At 44.2% G+C, this 22,892-nt stretch overlaps 1 protein-coding gene across 1 annotated transcript; it reads left to right on the plus strand.

Moving 5' to 3' along the window:
* The first annotated feature begins 9,844 nt into the window (after positions 1 to 9,844).
* Positions 9,845 to 22,106, plus strand: LOC138796559 (uncharacterized). The gene is made up of 5 exons (XM_069976166.1): positions 9,845 to 9,936; positions 10,267 to 11,258; positions 11,977 to 12,136; positions 12,216 to 12,324; positions 21,054 to 22,106. The coding sequence occupies exons 1-2, from the start codon at positions 9,845 to 9,847 to the stop codon at positions 11,153 to 11,155; spliced, it is 981 nt and encodes a 326-aa protein (XP_069832267.1). The 3' UTR covers positions 11,156 to 11,258; positions 11,977 to 12,136; positions 12,216 to 12,324; positions 21,054 to 22,106.
* Positions 22,107 to 22,892: the final 786 nt, after the last annotated feature.

Consider the following 22,892-nt stretch of genomic DNA (forward strand, 5'->3'; position numbering starts at 1 on the left):
TGTATACAGGGGGAGAGGACTGGTGTGTGTGTGGTCTGTATACAGGGGGAGAGGACTGGTGTGTGTGTGGTCTGTATACAGGGGGAGAGGACTGGTGTGTGTGGGGTCTGTATACAGGGGGAGAGGACTGGTGTGTGTGGGGTCTGTATATAGGGGGAGATCATACCTCCCAACTTTTGCTGAGAGGAAAGAGGGACAGTCACGGCAATGTGCCATGCCCCTATAGCCACGCCCCCATAGCCACACCCTCATATCCACGTCACCTATTACCATTATACTACTATACAAGATGCTGGGAAAGCTGGGTGACCTCCATTATACTGACTACCATACAAGATGCTGGGAAAGCTGGGTGACCATTATACTGACTACCATACAAGATGCTGGGAAAGCTGGGTGACCTCCATTATACTGACTACTATACAAGATGCTGGGAAAGCTGGGTGACCTTCATTATACTACTATACAAAATGCTGGGAACGCTGGGTGACCTCCATTATACTGACTACTATACAAGATGGTAAGAAAGCTTAGTGACCTCATTATACAAGATGGTAGGAAAGCCGAGTGACCTTCATTATACTACTATACAAGATGCTGGGAAAGCTGGGTGAACTCCATTATACTGCCTACCATACAAGATGCTGAGAAAGCTGGGTGACCGCCATTATACTGACTACTATACAAGATGCTGGGAAAGCTGGGTGACCTCCATTATACTGACTATGAGATACTGGGAAAGATGGGTGACCTCCATTATACTGACTATGAGATACTGGGAAAGCTGGGTGACCTCCATTATACTGACTGAGATACTGGGAAAGCTGGGTGACCTCCATTATACTCACTTCAATAGATGATGCTGGAAAGCTGGGTGACCCCCATTATACTCACTTCAATAGATGATGCTGGAAAGCTGGGTGATCTAACAGTCCGTGATAAGTTACTATACCTCCCGCGGGTGACATCGGGGGCGGGGCTTATCAATAGGGGCGGGGCTTTCCGGGAGACACTGGGACCGGTCGTAAGTGTAAGTGTGCACCCAGCCCTGGACCATTCCTCCCCCACCCTACACACCCATTACCTCCATCTGTAGTGTGGCCCGTGCTCCCTGGCCTCCAGCAGCTCTGCCCGGGGAGACACTTGTCGGCCAGATACCTGTGCAGCCTCAGTGCCTCCTCAGCTCCCCCACAGATAGAGCCTGCAGCAACAGCACGTGTACCGCGGTGACCGGGTCACACAGGAAGCAGCTACAGCCAGGGCACCGCAGCACACTGTCTCCTCCATCCACATCACACCAGCCCCCGTACTGCCACAGGGTACACAGGGCGACAGTTACAGCTCCTTCACTCTGCTGCTCCGCACCAGATCCCACAGAATCCGGCGGGTCCGGCTGGGGAGAGGTGCGCGGCAGCGGGACACATCGGGGCTGTACTGGGACGGCGGGACATGACCCCAAAATCGGGACCGTCCCGCCAGATCCGGGACAGTTGGGAGGTATGGGAGATGACTGGTGTGCGGGGTCTGTATACAGGGGGAGAGGACTGGTGTGTGTGTGGGGTCTGTATACAGGGGGAGAGGACTGGTGTGTGGGGGGTCTGTATATAGGGGAGAGGACTGGGGTGTGCGGGGTCTGTATACAGGGGAGAGGACCGGTATGTGGGGGTCTGTATACAGGGGGAGAGGACTGGTATGTGGGGGTCTGTATACAGACACACAAACCAGACCCCACACACCAGTCCTCTCCCCCTGCATACAGACCCCTCACACCAGTCCTCTCCCCCTGCATACAGACCCCACACACCAGTCCTCTCCCCCTGTATACAGACCCCACACACCAGTCCTCTCCCCTGTATACAGACCCCACACACCAGTCCTCTCCCCCTGGATACAGACCACACACACCAGTCCTCTCCCCTGTATACAGACCTTACACACACCAGTCCTCTCCCCTGTATACAGACCTTACACACACCAGTCCTCTCCCCCTGTATACAGACCCCACACACACCAGTCCTCTCCCCCTGTATAGAGACCCCACACACACCAGTCCTCTCCCCTGTATACAGACCCCACCCACACACCAGTCCTCTCCCCCTGCATACAGACCCCACACACACCAGTCCTCTCCCCTGTATACAGACCCCACCCACACACCAGTCCTCTCCCCCTGCATACAGACCCCACACACACCAGTCCTGTCCTCCGTATACAGACCCCACACACACCAGTCCTGTCCCCGATATACAGACCCCACACACCAGTCCTGTCCCCGATATACAGACCCCACACACCAGTCCTCTCCCCCTGTATACAGACCCCACACACCAGTCCTCTCCCCCTGTATACAGACCCCACACACCAGTCCTCTCCCCCTGTATACAGACCCCACACACCAGTCCTCTCCCCCTGTATACAGACCCCACACACCAGTCCTCTCCCCCATATACAGACCCCACACACACCAGTCCTCTCCTCCTGTATACACACCGCCCCCACACACCAGACCTTTCCCCCTTGTATACAGACCACACACCAGTCCTCTCCCACTGTATACAGACCCCATACCAGTCCTGTCCCCCTGTATACAGACCCCACACACCAGTCCTCTCCCCCTGTATACACACCACCCCCACACACCAGTCCTCTCCCTCTGTATACACCCCCACACACACCAGTCCTCTCCCTGTATACAGACCCCCCACACACACCAGTCTTCTCCCCCTGTATACAGACCCCCCCCCACACACCAGTCCTCTCCCCCTGTATACAGACCACACACACACACACCAGTCCTCTCCCCCTGTATACAGACCACACACATACCAGTCCTGTCCTCCTGTATACAGACCACACACACATCAGTCCGCTCCCCCTGTATACAGACCCCACACACCAGTCCTCTCCCCCTGTATACAGACCCCACACACACACCAGTCCTCTCCCCCTGTATACAGACCTCACACACACCAGTCCTCTACCCCTGTATACAGACCCCACACACACACCAGTCCTGTCCCCCTGTATACAGACTCCACACACACACCAGTCCTGTCCCCCTGTATACAGACCCCACACACACCAGTCCTGTCCCCCTGTATACAGACCCCGCACACACCAGTCCTCTCCTACTGTATACAGACCCCACACATACACACCAGTCCTATCTCCTGTATACAGACCCCCCCACACCAGTCCTGTCCCCCTGTATACAGACCCCCCCACACCAGTCCTCTCCCCTGTATACAGACCCCCCCACACCAGTCCTCTCCCCCTGTATACAGACCCCACACACCAGTCCTCTCCCCCTGTATACACACCACCCCCACACACCAGTCCTCTCCCTCTGTATACACCCCCCACACACCAGTCCTCTCCCCTGTATACAGACCCCCCCACACCAGTCCTCTCCCCCTGTATACAGACCCCCCACACACACCAGTCCTCTCCCCCTGTATACAGACCACACACACACACCAGTCCTCTCCCCCTGTATACAGACCACACACATACCAGTCCTCTCCCCCTGTATACAGACCACACACATACCAGTCCTCTCCCCCTGTATACAGACCACACACATACCAGTCCTCTCATCCTGTATACAGACCACACACATCAGTCCGCTCCCCCTGTATACAGACCCCACACACCAGTCATCTCCCCCTGTATACAGACCCCACACACACCAGTCCTGTCCCCCTGTATACAGACCTCACACACACCAGTCCTGTCCCCCTGTATACAGACCCCACACACACCAGTCCTGTCCCCCTGTATACAGACCCCACACACACCAGTCCTGTCCCCCTGTATACAGACCCCACACACTAGTCCTCTCCCTCTGTATACAGACCCCGCACACACCAGTCCTCTCCTACTGTATACAGACCCCACACATACACACCAGTCCTATCCCCTGTATACAGACCCCACACACACCAGTCCTGTCCCCCTGTATACAGACCACAAATAAACACACCAGTCCTCTCCCCTGTACACAGACCCCACACACCAGTCCTGTCCCGCTGTATACAGACCCCACACACACCAGTCCTTTCCCCTATATGCAGACCCCACACACACCAGTCCTTTCCCCTGTATACAGACCCCCCACACACCAGTCCTTTCCCCTGTATACAGACCCCACACACACCAGTCCTTTCCCCTGTATACAAACCTTACACACACCAGTCCTTTCCCCTGTATACAAACCTTACACACACCAGTCCTCTCTCCCTGTATACAGACCCCACACACCAGTCCTCTCCCCCTGTATACAGATCACACACACCAGTCCTATTCCCTGTATACAGACCACACACACACCAGTCCTCTCCTCCTGTATACAGACCCCACACACACCTGTCCTGTTCCCTGTACAGCTAAGGGTCCTATTACACCAAAGCATTATTGGCCGTACTCTGATGATTCCTGGCCGTTCCATCTGATAATTATTTGCTTTAATAATCCATTTTATTGGCTGATTGTCGTCTTCAAACTGATTGAGAAATCCAGATCACGATAACACTGCTGTCTACAATGGGCAGCCTGAACGATCTAAGGATTGTCCGGGCTGCCCCTACCACAGCTGCCCACGGTTTCCCCGCTCCCTGTCCCAGACGGAGCGGGGAGCAAGAGGGAAGCGAGCACTGACCTAACATGTCGCCGCTCTCTTTCACCTCTTAATCATGCTGTGTAATACGCTCCTCTGCAGTGATAGCCTCAGAGGAGAGGATACACTCAGAGGAGAAGATTCATTCTAGACACTTTAGTACTGAAATGGCTAGAATGTATCCTCTCCTCTGAGTTTGTCACTGTAGCATGTCCAGTACTGAAATGGCTAAAATGTATCCTTTCCTCTGAGAGGGTATATATTCTAGCTATTTCAATAATAAACATGCTAAAATGTATCCCCTACATTGAGAAACTCAGAGGAGAGGATAGATTCTAGACTAGAATGTATACCCTATAGTGAGAGCATCAGAGCAGAGGATACATTCTAGGCGTTTTAATAGTGAAAATGCTAGAATGTATCCCCTGCAGTGAGAAACTCAAAGGAGAGGATACAGTCTAGCCATTTTAAGTACTGAAGATGCTAGAATATATCCCCTACAGTAAGAAACTCAAAGGAGAAGATACATTCTAGGCTCTACCGTTTCCTCGGCTTTATATGAGGCAGCAGTATAGTGAGTGCGGTGTATATGATCAACAGGAGGTAAACCACTGTTTTGTGGGATCAGGGGGTGTGTGGGTGCACTGTTATGCGATGCTCTGCAGGGTCAGGGGTGTGTGGGTGCACTGTTATGAGATGTTCTGCAGGGTCAGAATTTGGGACGAAAATAGGACACAATGTAAAAATTCCTGACCTATTTTACAGAATAGACACCCTTCAGGAAAAATCCTGAAGGGTGTCTGTGACTAATGTACCCCTATGGGTCTTGAAATCTGGACAGATTTTCCGGTTTTGTGACACACGATAGGCGGAGGGGGTTGTTTCTTAGCAATTATCACTGCTGAGGTCCAGGCGAGGAGGAGATGGGTGGGGCTGCAAACACACTGCTGCGGTCCTGGGGGCCTTAGCGATCATCATTGTGCCGAGGTTGGGGTGTTAGAGGAATGCTGCCAGGATCAGCTGTGGTCTGCTCCCAGCAGCAGTCTGGTGTCTGCTGCACTGGTACTGTGTCTGCCTGGGAGGGGAGGGGGGGGGGGGGTGTTGTGCCTGCCGCACCATGCAGTCACCCACCCCAGCCTGTCACCTGCAACCGGAATTCCGGACGCTTTCCTGATGTGCATCAGGAAAGAGTTCAGAATTACGGAACTCCCATAGACCTGTACAGAAAGGGCCACAGCAGGCTCTAACTGCTTAGGAGGCTGAGGGCCTTTGGTGTCCAGGGGGCACTTCTTAGGACCTTCTTCTGTAGTGGCATCAGACATCTTCTTCGGAGTGGCCTGCTGGGGGAGCAGCATATCAACCAGCGATAGTAACAAACTGGACAAGCTGATCAGAAGGGCCAGCTCTGTCCTTGGAAGCCCCCTGGAACCGATGCAGGTGCTGGGGGAGCAAAGGATTTTGTCAGTGGTCAGCTCCATACTGGAGAATGACTCCCATCCTATGCACAAGACCGTGATAGCACTAGGCAGTACTATCAGTAACCCTTTAATTCACTCAAAGTGCGAGAAGGAGCGATATCGGAAGTCCTTCCTTCCTGCAGCGGTTAGGCTGTACAACCAACACCGACCCATGCAGACATCACTTCATAAAAAGAACTAAAATAGTCTAATGTTTTTATTTTATCTTTTTTACCTATTCTTCTCTTTGTCTACCTTCATCGAAATGCCTTTACTTTATCTTTTAGCTTTTCGTATGTATAATACCTATTCTGCTGTAACACACTAAATTTCGCCATGGTGGGACTATTAATGGGTTATCTTACCTCTATGGGGTGTCTCAGACATCTTCGCGACATATCCCTGCATTGGATACCAAAAAAAACATAATGTGAATATAACCTTAAGGTTACAAACACACTTGCCGGATCAGTTGCAAGATCCTCACATAAAAATCGCAGTAAACTCGCAGGTTAAGGTGAAGCGATTTTGATGCGATTTTGAAGTAAAAAAATCACATGTGCCTATTGTAAGATGCGAGTTTTCTTTTGTGATTTTCTCGTATCTTGTTAACGTTTCATGGTTTACAATAAAGATTGGTGATGTGTGTGTGGTGGGAAAAAAAAACGTGCTAATTGCTGTGACAGGAATTTTCCATTATCTATATGTTGTAGTGAGGTGATAAGGTCCTGTTGGTTTATACTGCGACAGAACATGTCTTCTAATCGGCCACTTCGCCTTAGGAGGCCATATTTAAAAATGCTTTTGCGTCTGGCATTAAGTGTGTGTAGACGTCATGAGGTAAACTTCATTATCAGTTTTGTGGGTGTATGGAGGCAGATGATCTCTATTTATTTTTACTTCAGCAAAATGATTCGAAACGTCTTTTGTTTAAGGACAATGCCATTCACAGAAAATCAATGGATTTGGCTGCCAACAAAAACGTTTGAACAATCACTGTGTAAACACTGCCACAGTCTGGAGCAGGCTTCCATTACCTCAGATGTTTTTTCCATTGAACTTAGGATACGTGCTCCTACGTTCAATGCAGAAACCAACTGTGTTAATGGAAGGCTGCTCCTGACTATGGATGTGTTTAAACAGAGACAATGTTCAAATGGTTTTCTTTGAAGACAAAGTCATTAATGTCTGAGAGAAGTGGAGAAACGACACCCTACCCTTTATGACCCGATTATGTTTCTAGTATATTCCGGTATCTGGCTTCAAATACTAGTCATACAAATATGATAAATACCTCTGTTTAAAGGAACCATTACAGGCTCAGTACAAAGAAGTTGTTTACCTCATAAATACGTGTAGCTTGGCAATTTCCGCACAAAGTGTGCATTTGAAACGCACCAGTTGCCCCTAGCAACCAGTCAATTGTAAGGGTCCATTTACAATGAAAGATTAGCTACCAGAATATCTGCCAAAGATTTGAAGCCAAAACCAGGGATGGATTTGAAAATAAGAGAAATCTCAGGCTTTCCTGTATGACCTGGTCCCTGTTTATAGTCCATTCCTGGCTTTGGCTCCATATCGTTGGCAGATAATCTGTCAGATAATATTTCCGTGCAAAATGACCACTAGACAATTAATATGTATACCTCAAGTCCCCACACATTTCAATACGCATGTGTTGGTGGCAATTTTTGTGGTGGTTCCCATACCTGAGCATAGTGAAAGTGATGTTGTTGACAAGGTTATCCCTGCATTCCAAAACATAGCCACATGGGGCAGCATGTGTCACCACAGTGTATATATGTCGATTGACTCTATCACATCCCCATAAGTGGGGTGAGTTCCTGTATTTACCGTTACACATGTGCTTCTTGAAGTAGAGGTTGTAGTCTGGTAGTCAATGTCATCTGGTGTTGTTCATCAGCCGAAAACATAGTGGACTTTGTGTCTCGATCTGCTGTGAACCATTGTTTAGTATTCAAGAAATGTTAGTCTCCATTATATCTTCAGGCTTACCCATCATAGAACAACATTATGCAATCCAAACCTTTTTGCTATATGAGCAAACTATCCTAAAAAACAGATACATCCTCTTGAATGGAAACTACTGATTGCCGTCCTGAGGAAGCCGGTGCCAAGGTCTTTGGATAAAACTGAAGCCCCGTTGAAAACCGTTGTATGCACGGTTACTGGGCCAGTGGTCAAGCACAAGAGGCCCCAAGGCCTGCCCACAGTAGAAGTCATTATCCTCCCCTTCTATGAGGTGGCTTGCATTATTGTAATGGAGCCGTTTACTAGATGCAAGGAAATAGCCTGCAAATGGGAGGGGCCAGGCTGCCCTCCCGTCGTGGAGCACCGGTGCATACAACAGCGTGGTACACGCCATGGCCAGGCTGGAACGAAACACCGTTGCACCAGTTTTCCCATGACGCCGCCGTTCAAATGGTGAGCCTAAATGGAGAGTATGTTCCTGGTGCTACATCCTCTCTAACCTGAAGAGGACTACAAACTGCTGAGGCCCATTATAGCTAATGTTTAATAAGGGCAAAGGCACCATCAGTAATTAATAATTTAAGGGTGTTTAAACACACACCACCATGATCCTTTAAATGGTCTGGGTGTACATTATCTCAAAATCCATCATGTAATGAGAGCTATAGTGTGCCATGAGTTGCAACCCCCTCATACCCTGAAACATGACGTGTTGCATGGCCACAACAAGCAGCATCCTATCACAGATGATACGTTATGTAACCACTAAGGACAGTATTTTATGACAAGTGGGTGGTGGTTAGTTTTTACTAGTGTGAATGGGGGTAGGGTTTGTGGAAGGGCAATATTATAGCAACACATATAAAAGGCAAGTAGACATATTCTTTTCATGAGTGTGCTCTTAGGTGGCAATATGAGTTTAGTGATTGTGTGGTATGTGTAGTGTCACTTGCAGTAAAAACTAATAAGTGAAACATATACACTGTGTGGACATCTGCTACAGTGAAATTTATCACAATTTTAACAGGAAAGACGACGACGTCGATATTGGGTCCATCCCATACTACAGGAGCATGATCGTGCCGGAGTGTTCTACAATTGATTTCATGATTTACGTTGGTAAGTTTATGTTGGTCTAGCAGTTACTTGCTATATTTTAGCATACCATTATTTTGCAGATGGGTTAGGGGATTTTGACAGCAAATCAGTATGCCATTCTTTAGCATTGGAAAAAAATATATGACTGCCTTGTCTATTGTTCCTTTCACACGTGTGTTACATGCATCCACTTTGGCTTTTATGTATTCTGCTGTGATAGCAATTACAACTTATTTTGAGTGCTATTATTTTTTGTGTCTCCTTTGGTGCTCAAGCAAAGACTTAGACATGTCACCATTACATTGTACAGAAGTTTTGTGCAATTTTTGTGGGACTTTACGTATCTGATTTATAATTTTCTCATTTTTTTCTTTTTTTAGCTATGAGAACAAGTTTCAAGACTTTTGCCGCCTAACAGTGGATCAATTTGACAATCTCTTGAGATTAGTGGCAGTTGACATTACTTATGAAGACACACGATTGAGACGAGCAATATGTGCAGAGGAGAGGCTACTCATCACCTTGCTGTGAGTGTTGTTTTGCTTAGTAACCTAGATAATTTAAAACTTTCTGTCTTGGTGACTGTAATGGGAATCGCTCATCCACTTTTGAATCTAATGGATCATGAGATGTTGTTTTCTTTCCTATGGGACCCTAACATTGCTGTATTAGATCCGTATTGATGGCAATACATGTTGTAGACTATAACCCCAAGGGTATATTAACCTGTGTGGCAATAGTTTTTGCCAATATACGTTATAATATTTGCTTCAGGTCTGGATCCAATTATGTTTGGCCAATTATGTGGGTTTAAAGGATACCCTTTAATAACCAGTTAACTTTCACATATCTGTAACAAAATATGGCCTTTAGCCACTGAGTCCAAACAACAAACCAGGTCTTCTCCATATCAACTACTGAGTCTGACTAAGTATTGTGATGCATATTCAACACTATTTGGACTAGACCTTTCCTAGATAATTTGTATACTGAATATGTGTGTGTAAAAATTATAATGTAATGTGGTCTTTACTGTGTTTTTTTTTCTCTTTCTTTCCATATCTTTTGGAATATCGGTCCTTTATTGGCTTTCATCCCATGAAGTTTTTTAGCCACAGGCGAGAGCTATGCATCCCTGCACTTCCAATTCCGAGTTGGTGTCACAACCATCTCTGGAATTGTGAAGTGTACATGCGTCGTCCTCTGGCAGAAATTGCAGCCTATGGTGATGCCGAGCCCAACCGAGGAGACTTGGCGGCAGGTTGCAGCAGGCTTTCAGACTGTTGCCAATTTCCCACACTGTCTGGGCGCAGTCGATGGCAAACATGTCAGGGTGCAACAGCCACCGCACTCAGGATCCAGATATTATAATTATAAAAAAATTTTCTCTGTGATCCTGATGGCGGTGGCTGATGCAAACTGCAAATTTGTTGCCATCAATGTTGGCGCCTATGGCAGTACTGGGGATTCTCGGGTGCTGCAAGCTTCACAAATTGGGGTGCAAATTCTGCGAGCGGGCGATACGCTCCCAGCAGCCGAACCTTTACCTGGCTCCACAGATCCAGTTCCCTTTGTGATGGTATCGGATGAGGCCTTTCCTTTATTGAGGAACCTGCTGCGCCCATATCCACGGAGAGAACTGGATACCAGGAAAAGAATTTTAAATTTTCGGCTATCCAGGGCACGTCGAGTTGTGAAATGCACCTTTGGGATCATGAGTAATCAGTGGAGGGTCCTGGGTACTACCATCAAATTGGATGTGAGGACAGTTGACAACATTATCAAGGCTTGCTGCGTTCTCCACAATTATGCTCGTCCAGAAGGATCGCATGAGATGATGGAGAACCAGCATGCCACTATTGATAATGTTGTCAACTGGGAATTCCTTCCTCCATCCAATTTGGGGGTAGCTATCCGGGATCGGTACGCTGACTACTTCATGTCCCCTGAAGGTGCCATGCCCTGGCAATACGCCTGTGTTGGTGATGAGTAGTCACTTCTGCACCCGGGGGCCCAGAGCATCCTTGTGTTGTCACTCGACTATGAACATGTTATCATCAAGGACTCTGGAGTCACAAGCATCAGTTGTGATACAGGTATGTACAGGTCCAAACATTTCTTAGTGTCATGTGATGATGCTACTAACAATGTCAATACAGATTCATGTTAATTAATCCAAGTGTTATCGTGCCTTCCTGCTTACATTTTTAAATCTACATATGTACTATTCTCAATTACTATACTACAGTAATATAATTACTATTGTTGCTCCAAATAAGCCACAAACATGTTATGTGGGCACTACCCTATTTTTAACATTTATTATAGAATTATTATGCACCCTATTTATTAGAACATACCTTCCATTACACAAGTAGCCACATTAACCGTAGATGGTTCCTGGATGGTAAAAAGTCATCTGTATAAATTGGCTATGTGCTGATGGGAGGTGTGTGCAGAAAAAGCAAATAGTGAGGCAATCACATGCAAATAGATGCCATTCTAAACTAGGATCAAAAATTTTGTCTATACTGTATGCTTCATTAGTATGTTCAAAATATATATACTGCTGACATGTAGAAAATGTATTGGGAAACAAATGAACAGTAATCAGCATTCCGGGTTTTGATTAAAAATTGTGTGGCAGGATACGGATAATATCAACCTTGAGCAAAACAACCAAGCCATTTCTCATTGAGGTAATGCAATTGTCTTTTTTTCTAATGTTACACTTTATCACATAATTGCGATGTTCTATGCTATATGCTATGTCATTTATTCCAAATATGTAATGTTTGGTATATTAAATTTTAGATTGCGCGTTGTGGATAAAATGCACTGTCCATGCCAAATGTGCATGTTAAGATACTGGGATGATCTCTCTAACGGTGTGCCACACTTGTAAAGTGACCATGCAGCGTTGACAAAGCACATGACAAGCAAATACTCAACATATCTAATTTATACTTCCTAGGTACAACAATGATACATAGAACTAAGCAATGCACAAAATGAAGGCGCAATTACATTATTGTTATTTTTTTTGGGATTAGGTCTCAATTCCTGCTTATGGGGACACAAAGTAGAAGAATAAAAGTATGTGAGGTTCACCACAGAAAATCATGTGCATCTTCATTCCACCATCTCCAATTAAAAAAAAAGGTAAATTTGTTACTAGTATTATTAAAATTTAAACACTTATTGGTTTCTAATCTGATCATGTTGTCCTATAGACAGACGATATACATACAAAAGTTTTTTCTGTGCCCTCAAAATTTTTAAAAACTTGTGTCCCATGGCACTGCACCCAACTCTTGTATCCTGGCACCCTTTCCCCATCTAGTACAGTTAAATTGTGTGACCCCCAATAATCCCAACATGTGTTTACTAATTGCTTTGTTGCCTCATTATATCTTAATACATACATTCTTAATCATCACTACTATTATCACTATTATATATAACAAATTGACACAGACCAGTGATCACAGTGCTCAATTTTTTAATAACAAATATGTAAACTCTACATTTTAATCATTCTAACAGTATATAAAAAAATTGTAGTGCTGATGATCATTCATCAAAAACATTTTAACAATCACAAACATTGCTCTAGCTCTTATAAAGGGGTAGTGTGACCTTAAGAAATTATTCAAATAATAACACACAATACACAGTGAAAGAACTTTGTCATGTATATTATGTATGTGAAAAGTCCCCTTTTCCATGTTCATTGCCCCCTGCATGTGGACCAAGAATTATGGTGCACTATACATTCCTGATTCGTGTCAACCCCTGTCCACATTTCTAATGAAAATCATATAATCTTCTGAAGGTCGGGCAACCCACTCCGGACGTCCCTCAGGACGACCCCCTCTGCCGCATAATTAGTGTGGTCAGCAGCGACTGCCAGTGCACAGTTATGCATAGGTAATCGTGGCTAAACATATTATGCGTCAGAGGTGGCACGACAAAGGATGGCAGGAACGGGTTGCCCCGCTACCAGAAGATTACATCACTGTCAGGAGACAGCCGACACGGGTATACACGAATCAGGTATGTTTAGTGCATCAAAATTCCTTTGCTGATTGCGTGGGTCTGGAAAAACGTTGAAGGGTGCCATTCACATATATAACATACATTACAAAGTGGTATCACTTTATAATGTGTTTTATTTTTAGAAAAATTTCTTAGCGCACTACCCATTTAACAATACTTCAAATAAAAAAAAATGTAAAACCATTTTTTCTATAAACTAGCTGCTTTTGGAAAACAAACAGATATGTACATTTTGTCAACATTGCAACATGACAGAAAATAGCAGCAACAGAATGTGCATTGAGGTGAGCTGATATTAGCAGCTCGCCCCCTATGTCGTTGTATAAACAATACAAACACACTGGTGCACCAATGGTGCGGTTCCAAGACTGCTCAGTATGCAGCAACATGTGATCCTAACATAACACTTGTGCTTCAAATTATTACTACTTATAAGACATTACGACAGGAGGCACAGAAAAAAAGATTGTGCGATCCAATGATAGCAAACTTTTGTTGGAAGACAAGTGTTTTCTCTGGTTAACTTTAATAATTTACATAACAGTAACTGAGAAATTTAAATATTTTTCAAAGTGCGAAAAACATTCAACATCAACTGTCCCTCCTCTTACATAAGGGTTTAGGTCCTGAGGCTACAAGGGTATGTGCACATCCTCCTCCTATTGGTTGTTGCGCGATGATAGCATGGGAGGAAAATGGTAGGGAGACACAAAAGGACAATAGCATCCCCCTACCATCATCCACTTCATCAGCCTCAACCCAATCAGCTCTGCCTGAAGGATCACCTTTTCATCCAGGTATATACTTGTAATAGCTGAGTGCAATGCAAGGACAAATGGGGCTTCAAGTGCTATCCTTGCTATAAGTGCCAAATGTTGAATACTTGAGGCTATGGCAAATGAAATTACCGATTTGAGGTCTTTACTTATGAATCTGACATTTGACCACTCAAAAAAAAAAAATGGTAAGTCTTCACAAATACACTAGTTATGTCAATTAGCAAACTACAACTTCTACCAATTACTCAGTCTATTACAGACAAATATAAAGGATGTTTTGGGTCTTTATATAATGATGTGCTAATAAGGAAATCGCCATAAAAATAAAATGACACCTACAGATTGCAGTACAATATATTTATCAACACATCATTAACCCCTTAGTGACCGCCGATACGGCTTTCTACGGCGGTCACTAATGGTCCTTATTCTGCTGCCATCAGCTTTTTACGGCGATGGCAGAGAATAAGGCTGCGGGGCCGGGACGGCCCCCACCCCATCCCCCCGGCTACCGGAGGTAGCTGAGGGGTTGGGGCAGTGTGTGAGGTCCGTCCCGGCATCCCCCCTTACCGACGATCGCCGCTATTAACATTATAGCGGTGACCGTCGGTAAAGGAGATTACCGGTGCCGCCGCCGCCTTTCATCTCCCCCCGCCGTGAATCTACAGCGGGGGGAGATGAAATAACTGTCCCCCAGACCTCAGATCAGCCCCCCCTAGTGCCCCAATAACTAACCCCCCTCCCCCGGCGGCCATCATTTCCAAGATGGCCGCCGCCATCGCTGTGAACCGACTAATGTCGGTTCACAGCGATGTAAAAGTTAAAATGAATGAAAGCCCCATGCTCTCCGCCACCGGAGGTAGCGGAGAGCATGGGGCAGTCATCGGGGACCCCCCTGTTTGGTTCCGGTACAAGCGATCAGCGGCATATACTATATACCGCTGATCGCTTGTGCCATGTGCTCCAGGCACTTTTTATCCCCTGTCACCATGAATGATTGGTGACAGGGGATAAAAAGTGATGTCCCCCCACCCCCCAAGTCGCCCCCCACCCCCCCTGTCACCCCCGTCCCCCAGTCACCCCCCCTTCCCCATATACTCACCGGATCCACGGAGCTCCTTCCTCCTCGACGTCCTGGCTGGTTATGAAGTGCGCATGCGCTTCACAACCAGCCAACTCTGAAAATTTAAAGTGACAGAGACCAATTTGGTCTCTGTCACTGAACTATGATTACTGTGATAGGAAATATCACAGTAATCATAGTAATACAGTGAAAATGAATGTGTAAAGTACAAAAAGTGACAAACATACAAAAAAATAAAACACACACTTTTTATTATAGTAAGAATTGCAGTTTACTCCCAAATTACCCCTAACCCCTCCCCAGATTACCCGTAACCACCGCACGTTGCCCGTAACCACCGCACGTTGCCCGTAACCACCACAAATTGCCAGTGACCCCCTCCCGATTGCCCGTAACCACCCCAAATTACATGTACCCACCCCAGATTACCTATAAGCACTTCAGTTTATCAGTAACAATCCCAGATTGTCTGTAACCCTTCCAGGTTGCACATAACCCCCCAGGTTCCCCGTAATCATGCCAGATTACATGTAACCCCCCCCAGATTGCACGTAACCACCGCGCGTTGCCTCTGACCACCGCACGTCGCCTCTGACCACCGCACGTCGCCTCTGACCACCGCACGTCGCCTCTGACCACCGCACGTCGCCTCTGACCACCGCACGTCGCCTCTGACCACCGCACGTCGCCTCTGACCACCGCACGTTGCCTCTGACCACCGCACGTTGCCTCTGACCACGCCAAATTGCCAATGACCCCCTCCAGATTGCGGTGCCCATGCCAGATAACAGGTATCCACCCCAGATTGCCTATAAGAACTTCAGTTTATCCGTAACCACCCCACATTGCCCGTAACCACCCCACGTTGCTCGTAACCACCCCAGATTGTCTGTAAGCACTGCAGGTTTCCCGTAACCACCCCACGTTGCCCGTAACCACCCCAGATTGTCTGTAAGCACTGCAGGTTGCCCGTAACCACCCCACGTTTCCTGTAACCATCCCAGATTGTCTGTAAGCACAGCAGATTGCCCGTAACCAGCCCACGTTGCCTGTAACCAGCCCACGTTGCCTGTAACCAGCCCACGTTGCCTGTAACCAGCCCACGTTGCCGTAAACACAGGAGGTTGCCCGTGACCACCACACGTTGCCCATAACCACCCCTCGTTGCCCGTAACCACCCCACGTTGCCTGTAACCACCCCAGGTTGCCGTAACCACAGCAGGTTGCCCGTGACCACCCCATGTTGTCCGTAACCACCCCAGATTACCTGTAACCACCTCAGGTTGCCCATAACCACCCCTGGTTGCCCGTAACCACCCCACATTACCTGTAATCTCATTTTTTTTATTCTATTATAGTAACTGCGCTATTCTAATAACCATTACTAGCTGCAATTTTGCTCCTGTAAATTGGCGCTCCTTCCCTTCTGAGCCCTGCTGTGTGCCCATACAGTGGTTTATGCCCACATATGGGGTACCGTTGTACTCAGGAGAACCTGCGTTACAGATTTTGGGGTACGTTTTCTCTCCTGTTCCTCGTCAAATTGAGAAATTTCAAACTAAACCAACATATTATTGGAAAAATTAGAGTTTTTCATTTTTACTGGCCAATTTTGAATACTTTCCTCTAATACCTGTGGGGTAAAAATGGTCACCACACCCCAAGATGAATTCTTTGAGGGGTGCACTTTCCAAAATGGGGTGACTTTTGGGGGGAATCTATTCTGCTGACACTACAGGGGCTCTGCAAACGCACCTGGCGCTCAGAAACTTCTTCAGAAAAATCTGCACTGAAAATGCTAATTGGCGCTCCTTCCCTTCTGAGCCCGGCTGTGTGCCCATAGAGTGGTTTATGCCCACATATGGGGTACCGTTCTACTCAGGAGAACCTGCTTTACATATATTGGGGTGACATTTCTCTCCTGTTCCTCGAGAAATTGAGAAATTTCAAACTAAAGGAACATATTATTGGAAAAAATCGAGTTTTTCATTTTTACTGTCTACTTTTGAATACTTTCCTCAAACACCTGTGGGGTCAAAATGCTCACCACACCCCAAAATAAATTCTTTGAGGGGTGCACTTTCTAAAATGGGGTGACTTATTGGGAGATTTTACTCTGCGGACACTACAGGGGCTCTGCAAACACACCTGGCGCTCAGAAACTTCTTCAGCAAAATCTGCATTGAAAAAGCTAATTGGCGCTCCTTTCCTTCTGAGCCCTCCTGTGTGCCCATGCAGTGGTTTATGCCCACATATGAGGTACCTTTTCACTTAGGAGAACCTGCGTTACAAATTTTGGGGTACTTTTTTCCTCTTGTTCCTCATAAAATTGAGAAATTTCAAACTAAAAGAACATAATATTGGAAAAATTTGAGTTTTTAATTTTTACTGTCTACTTTTGAATACATTCCTCTAATACCTGTGGGGTCAAAATGGTCACCACACACCAAGATGAATACTTTGAGGGGTGCACTTTCCAAAATGGGGTGACTTATGGCGAGATTTTACTCCGCTGGCACTACAGGGGCACTGCAAATGCACCTGTCGCTCGGAAACTTCTGCAGCAAAATCTGCATTGAAAAAGCTAATTGGCGCTCCTTCCCTTCTGAGCCCTCCTGTGTGCCCATGCAGTGGTTTATGCCCACATATGGGGTACCATTGTACTCAGGAGAACCTGCGTTACAAATTTTGGGGTACTTTTTTCCTCTTGTTCCTCGTGAAATGGAGAAATTTCAAACTAAACGAACATATTATTGGAAGAATTCGAGTTTTTCATTTTTACTGTCTTCTTTTGAATACTTTCCTGTAATACCTGTGGGGTCAAAATGGTCACCACACACCAAGATGAATTCTTTGAGGGGTGTACTTTCCAAAATGGGGTGACTTATGGGGGGTTTTCTCTCTGCTGACACTACAGGGGCACTGCAAACGCACCTGGCGCTCAGAAACTTCTTCAGCAAAATTTGCATTGGAAAAGCTAATTGGCGCTCCCTTCCTTCTGAGCCCTGCTGTGTGCCCATACAGTGGTTTACGCCCACATATGGGGTACCGTTGTACTCAAGAGAACCTGCATTACAAATTTTGGCGTGCTTTTTGTCTCATATTCCTTTTGAAAATGAGAAACTTTAATCTAAACGTATATATTATTGGAAAATAAAATTTTCAATTTTTTTACTGCCTAATTGTGAATACTTTCCTCCAGCCCCTGTAGGGTTAAAATGCTCATTATACCCCTAGATTAATTCTTTAAGGTGTGTAGTTTCCAAAATGGGGTCACTTATGGGGGTTTTCAGGATACCAGACTTCTAAATCCATTTAAAAAAAGAACTGGTCCCTAAAAAAATCAGTTTCACGAAAATGTGATAATTTGCTGATACATTTCTAAGCCCCATAACACCCTAAAAAAGTAAAATATGTTTACCAAATTATGCCCGAATAAAGAAGACATATTGGTAATGTGACTTAGTAACTAATTTATGTGCTACGACTTTCTTTTTTTAGAAGCAGAGAATTTCAAAGTTCATAAAATGCAAATTTTTTCAATTTTTCATGATATTTTGAGGTTTTTCACAAAAAAACACAAAATAGTGACCAAATTTTGCCACTAACATAAAGTGCCATATGTCACGAAAAAACTATCTCAGAATCGCTAGCATGCGTTAAAGCATCACTGAGCTGTAAGAGCATAAAGTGAGACAGGTCAGATTTTGAAAAATTAGCCTGGTCATTAAGGCCCAAACTAGCTGCAGCACGAAGGGGTTAAGGCACATGTTTTTTGTCAGTGCAATTTATGCAACATATTTTTTCTAAATATAATAACTAAAATTCCTAATTTAACTGTGTAGTTGCATAACATGCGTCAACATTAATATTGGTCAACATCACTCCTAAAAACAAGAACAAACACACTAACTGGAAACTGCTAAATTTGTCAAAAAAAATAGCACCCAGAGATATTGGACCAAGTGAGTTATACATTCAAGGCAGAGGCTTCCAACTGGTATTGCTATACCTGCATGTAGTTTGGATATCAGTAATAACACAGCAGTGGCCATTTTGGAACTATTACAATTACAATAAACCATATCTATAGCATTTAGAAGTTCACTGTTTGGTTACACTTGCATTTCTGGAAATACCTCATTTGCTCACACTAACAAACCCTCCCACCACTATGTTTGCATCGTAAACTACCTAGATTATATAATGACATGTGGGCAATTGCTCCAAATCTAGCTAGTTTGTACCACTATCTTATAAATCTGCAGAGATTCTTATATCTGTCTTTGGGCACTAGCATATAAAGGTAACATAGGGTCCCTTTACACATAAAGAGTATCTTACAGATTATTTTCCAAAGATTTAAAGGTAAAGGCAAAAATAGACTGTAAAATGAGGTGCGCCCCTAATGATAGGCAGATACTATACCTGTATGTAAGGTAAATTTAAAGAGAAATGTTTCTAAAACCCCCAATTAAACATTATGTGCACATAACATGTGCCAAATAATATGGTAGTAAGTGTTTTTACCTGTACCATACAATAAAACTTAAAAACACTACCCCAATAATGACTAAGAGGCTGGGTTCACACACAGTATATTTCAGACAGTATTTGGTACTCATGTCAGGTCCTCATGGCGTCTAAAAGCAGGATTGGATTGAAAATACAGAAAGCCTCTGTTGACATAATGTTGTAAGTGAGTTGATGGCCGTCAGGTAATGGCAAATATGTGGTGATATTTTATCAAAACGGGCGTTGTATTTAAAAAATTCCATTAATTTACCATTTATATTGCAGCCATATATTCATTTTCAACATTGTGTTAACATCGCCTTTATGTGTTCTATATCCTGTCTTGGTTTGTGTTGCTATGCGGACCTGACTTGAGGAGCAAATACTGTCTGAAATATACTGTGTGTGAACCCAGCCAATAAATGTAACATTACATGTTGAATGTTAGTGGGGAGCTAATAGAAAAGGCTAATTGTTTTTAAAATAAAAATATAGTGATTGGGAAATAACAAAATAATTGACAGACTGGAATAGTAGTGTGACAATAATTTATAAAATGTTTACCCATTTTAAATATTGGTCATGTGCTATATGCAAGCATGACTTTTACGCAAATGGAAAAGAGGGATTTGACATTACGAAAACATGGGTAAAAATATGCCGCTAACAAGCTTACAGTGTTGATTATAATGAGTGTACATAGTGTGTAGAAATATATTTGCAACTGATAACTTTTAAGTAAACCCTAAATGCCCGCCCTAGATTGGCTGTGTGAAAAGATGAATGTAAACTTGACTTATTGCTACTCACATATTGTAAAGCAAAAACACCAGTTTAAGCTGCCCCTTAATTAAGAACAAACTTTTTAAAACAAATGCTGGTAGATATTTATAGGTAAACACACACACACACACACACGTGTAGCACAGCAAGATACCACATTACTAGAACGGTGGAAAAGACATTGGTGGTGTTTTAGTAGTTTGGCGTGGTGGCATTTCTGTGCTAGTATTAGTATACGTGCTATGTGTGAGGACGCTGGTGGTTTCAATAGGGGAAGTTAACAGCCCCATGAAACTCGATTGTGTCATGACACTAGACTCTCTGCCTGTGGCATCTTGTGTTTCTGCTGAGTGACGTACATCACCTCCATGAAATCTATGATGGCTATGAGAAAACATACTGGGATGATTGAAAAAAATGAGGTTGCTCAACTACAGGGTTGATAATATTTCTTTCAAATACATTCTTAAATGCACTGAATATATCCAAATTGCTAGGAATTTGTTGAGGAACAGCATAGTATGACAACAGTTCAAATAATGCCGACACACATACCCACTGGCGATGGGTAGGAAGGTGACGAACGCGTGAGGCTAACGTTGCACCCAACATATCCCACTGATCTTCCTTATCCATGCGGTGAATTAAATCTAAGGTTTCTTTTTCAACAGCACGTGGCAGAATGCTTCGACTGGAGGATCTTGGCCTTGGTCTGGGCAAAGGTGTTAACCCCTCTGATGTCACTGGACGTCGACTATCAGTTTGGATGGAGGCTTGTGATGTTCCCTCTGTCTCCTGGGAGAATTCCAAATCACCAGCTGAGCCTGAAGAAACATTCATACTCTCATCTGGTTCCGTCTCAGAAGCAGGAATGTTTCCCTCTGTCCTATAATGATAACAGTGTATAAAGAATCCAGTGTGTTTATGTTATGTTAATTATCGTTACCACATGTAAAAAAACTTGATTAAATTTTTAGCCATGTTTGTATTAGCGGATTGTATTTGAAGCCAGGTAATCTGCATCTGTTATGGAGACTTGGGTAGAACAACTTAAAAAGGAAATGGGACATAAAATACTTACTTTCTTAGCTCTCTACCCGTATTTAGAAAATGTAGTTGATCAGAGTAAACAAACGGCCTCCTTGGTGGTGAAGCTCCACTTTTTCCACAATCATTATGATATTTGCGATATTGGTCTCTGACCGAACGCCAACGGTTGCGCACATCGGTACCTAGAAAATAAATTTAATATATATAGGAATATAATTTGACAGATAGTTTTAGAGTTATGCATAATCTGCAAATATGATAACAATATGCCAAGAGGCTGGAAATGAAAGAATAAAAATCATAACCTTGCTAGCGCATATATAGATAGCATTGTACTACTAGTTTGATTCATTTACACAGTTATATAAGAAAATAAATTATATACTCACTAATTTGCTTTTGCAACTTTGGGGTCAATGTATGTAAGTCGGGATACAGTTCTATGATTATTTTTGTCCACACATCGTGCTTCACATGTCGATCACTGTACTTTGGGTCTGTTATATTCCATATGCACGGATAACCTTCCACCTGCAATATTACAATATATTAAGATTTACATTAACTACTTTACATTAACAATGTTGTGATTCAGTGATTGTACATGAAGCCTACAAGCATCATTGTTATGCAAGACATACTTCTACTGTGAACATCACCATTGTCTTTTTATTTATAAAGCATACAATACTATACATAATTTTATGTTTTTTGTTATTAATTAATGTAATTAATTTATGTTTTGTAAAATAAAGCATCTTAGCCTTCTACTGGCTAATAAAGAAATCTAGTTACCCAGTATAGATTGTTTAAAATGGAAAGGCAAAGGGTTAAGGGTAATGAGAAAATAATAATTATGTAGATAACACATGGGGCCAGGCTTATCTTCATATGGGTTAGCATAGCAGCTGCAGGGCTACCAGCCAAAAAACTTGAAAAGCAGCTGACATAGCATCTGACATTTTAAAGAATTACTCCCCTGTCTTTTTGACTGACCATTTAGGAAGGATCAGGAGTTGGGAGTAGTTCCTGTTAAAAATTAGGAGTTGGAATTGGTATTTGAGTCGGAGCTGTGGCTTACCAACTCCACAGCCCTGGCTCCAGTTCCCCCAATAATAACTAAGATTGATGTTAACACTGCTGTACTACTACCCCGAAATTGTGCAACACTACTTTGCTAACCATTGCTTCTACCCCAACCAATACTGGTGTAATGGTGGTACTAATTAAGAAAGTACCGCTAACAACTGCAACACCCCATTTACGCTATCCGATACTTTTAATTATAATTATAACAATTATTTATATGCTGACCAATCAATATAGTGGTCATGCCTACCTCTACACCCCCCATATAATAACAATGCCCATTATGTGCCCTCTAAATAGTAATAATGCCCACACAGCCCCACCAAATATATTAATCTTGCCCATGCTGTGCCCTGAATATATTAATCATG

This window comes from Dendropsophus ebraccatus, chromosome 7 (genome assembly GCF_027789765.1).
Source record: "Dendropsophus ebraccatus isolate aDenEbr1 chromosome 7, aDenEbr1.pat, whole genome shotgun sequence".
Classification (NCBI taxonomy): Eukaryota; Metazoa; Chordata; class Amphibia; order Anura; family Hylidae; genus Dendropsophus; species Dendropsophus ebraccatus.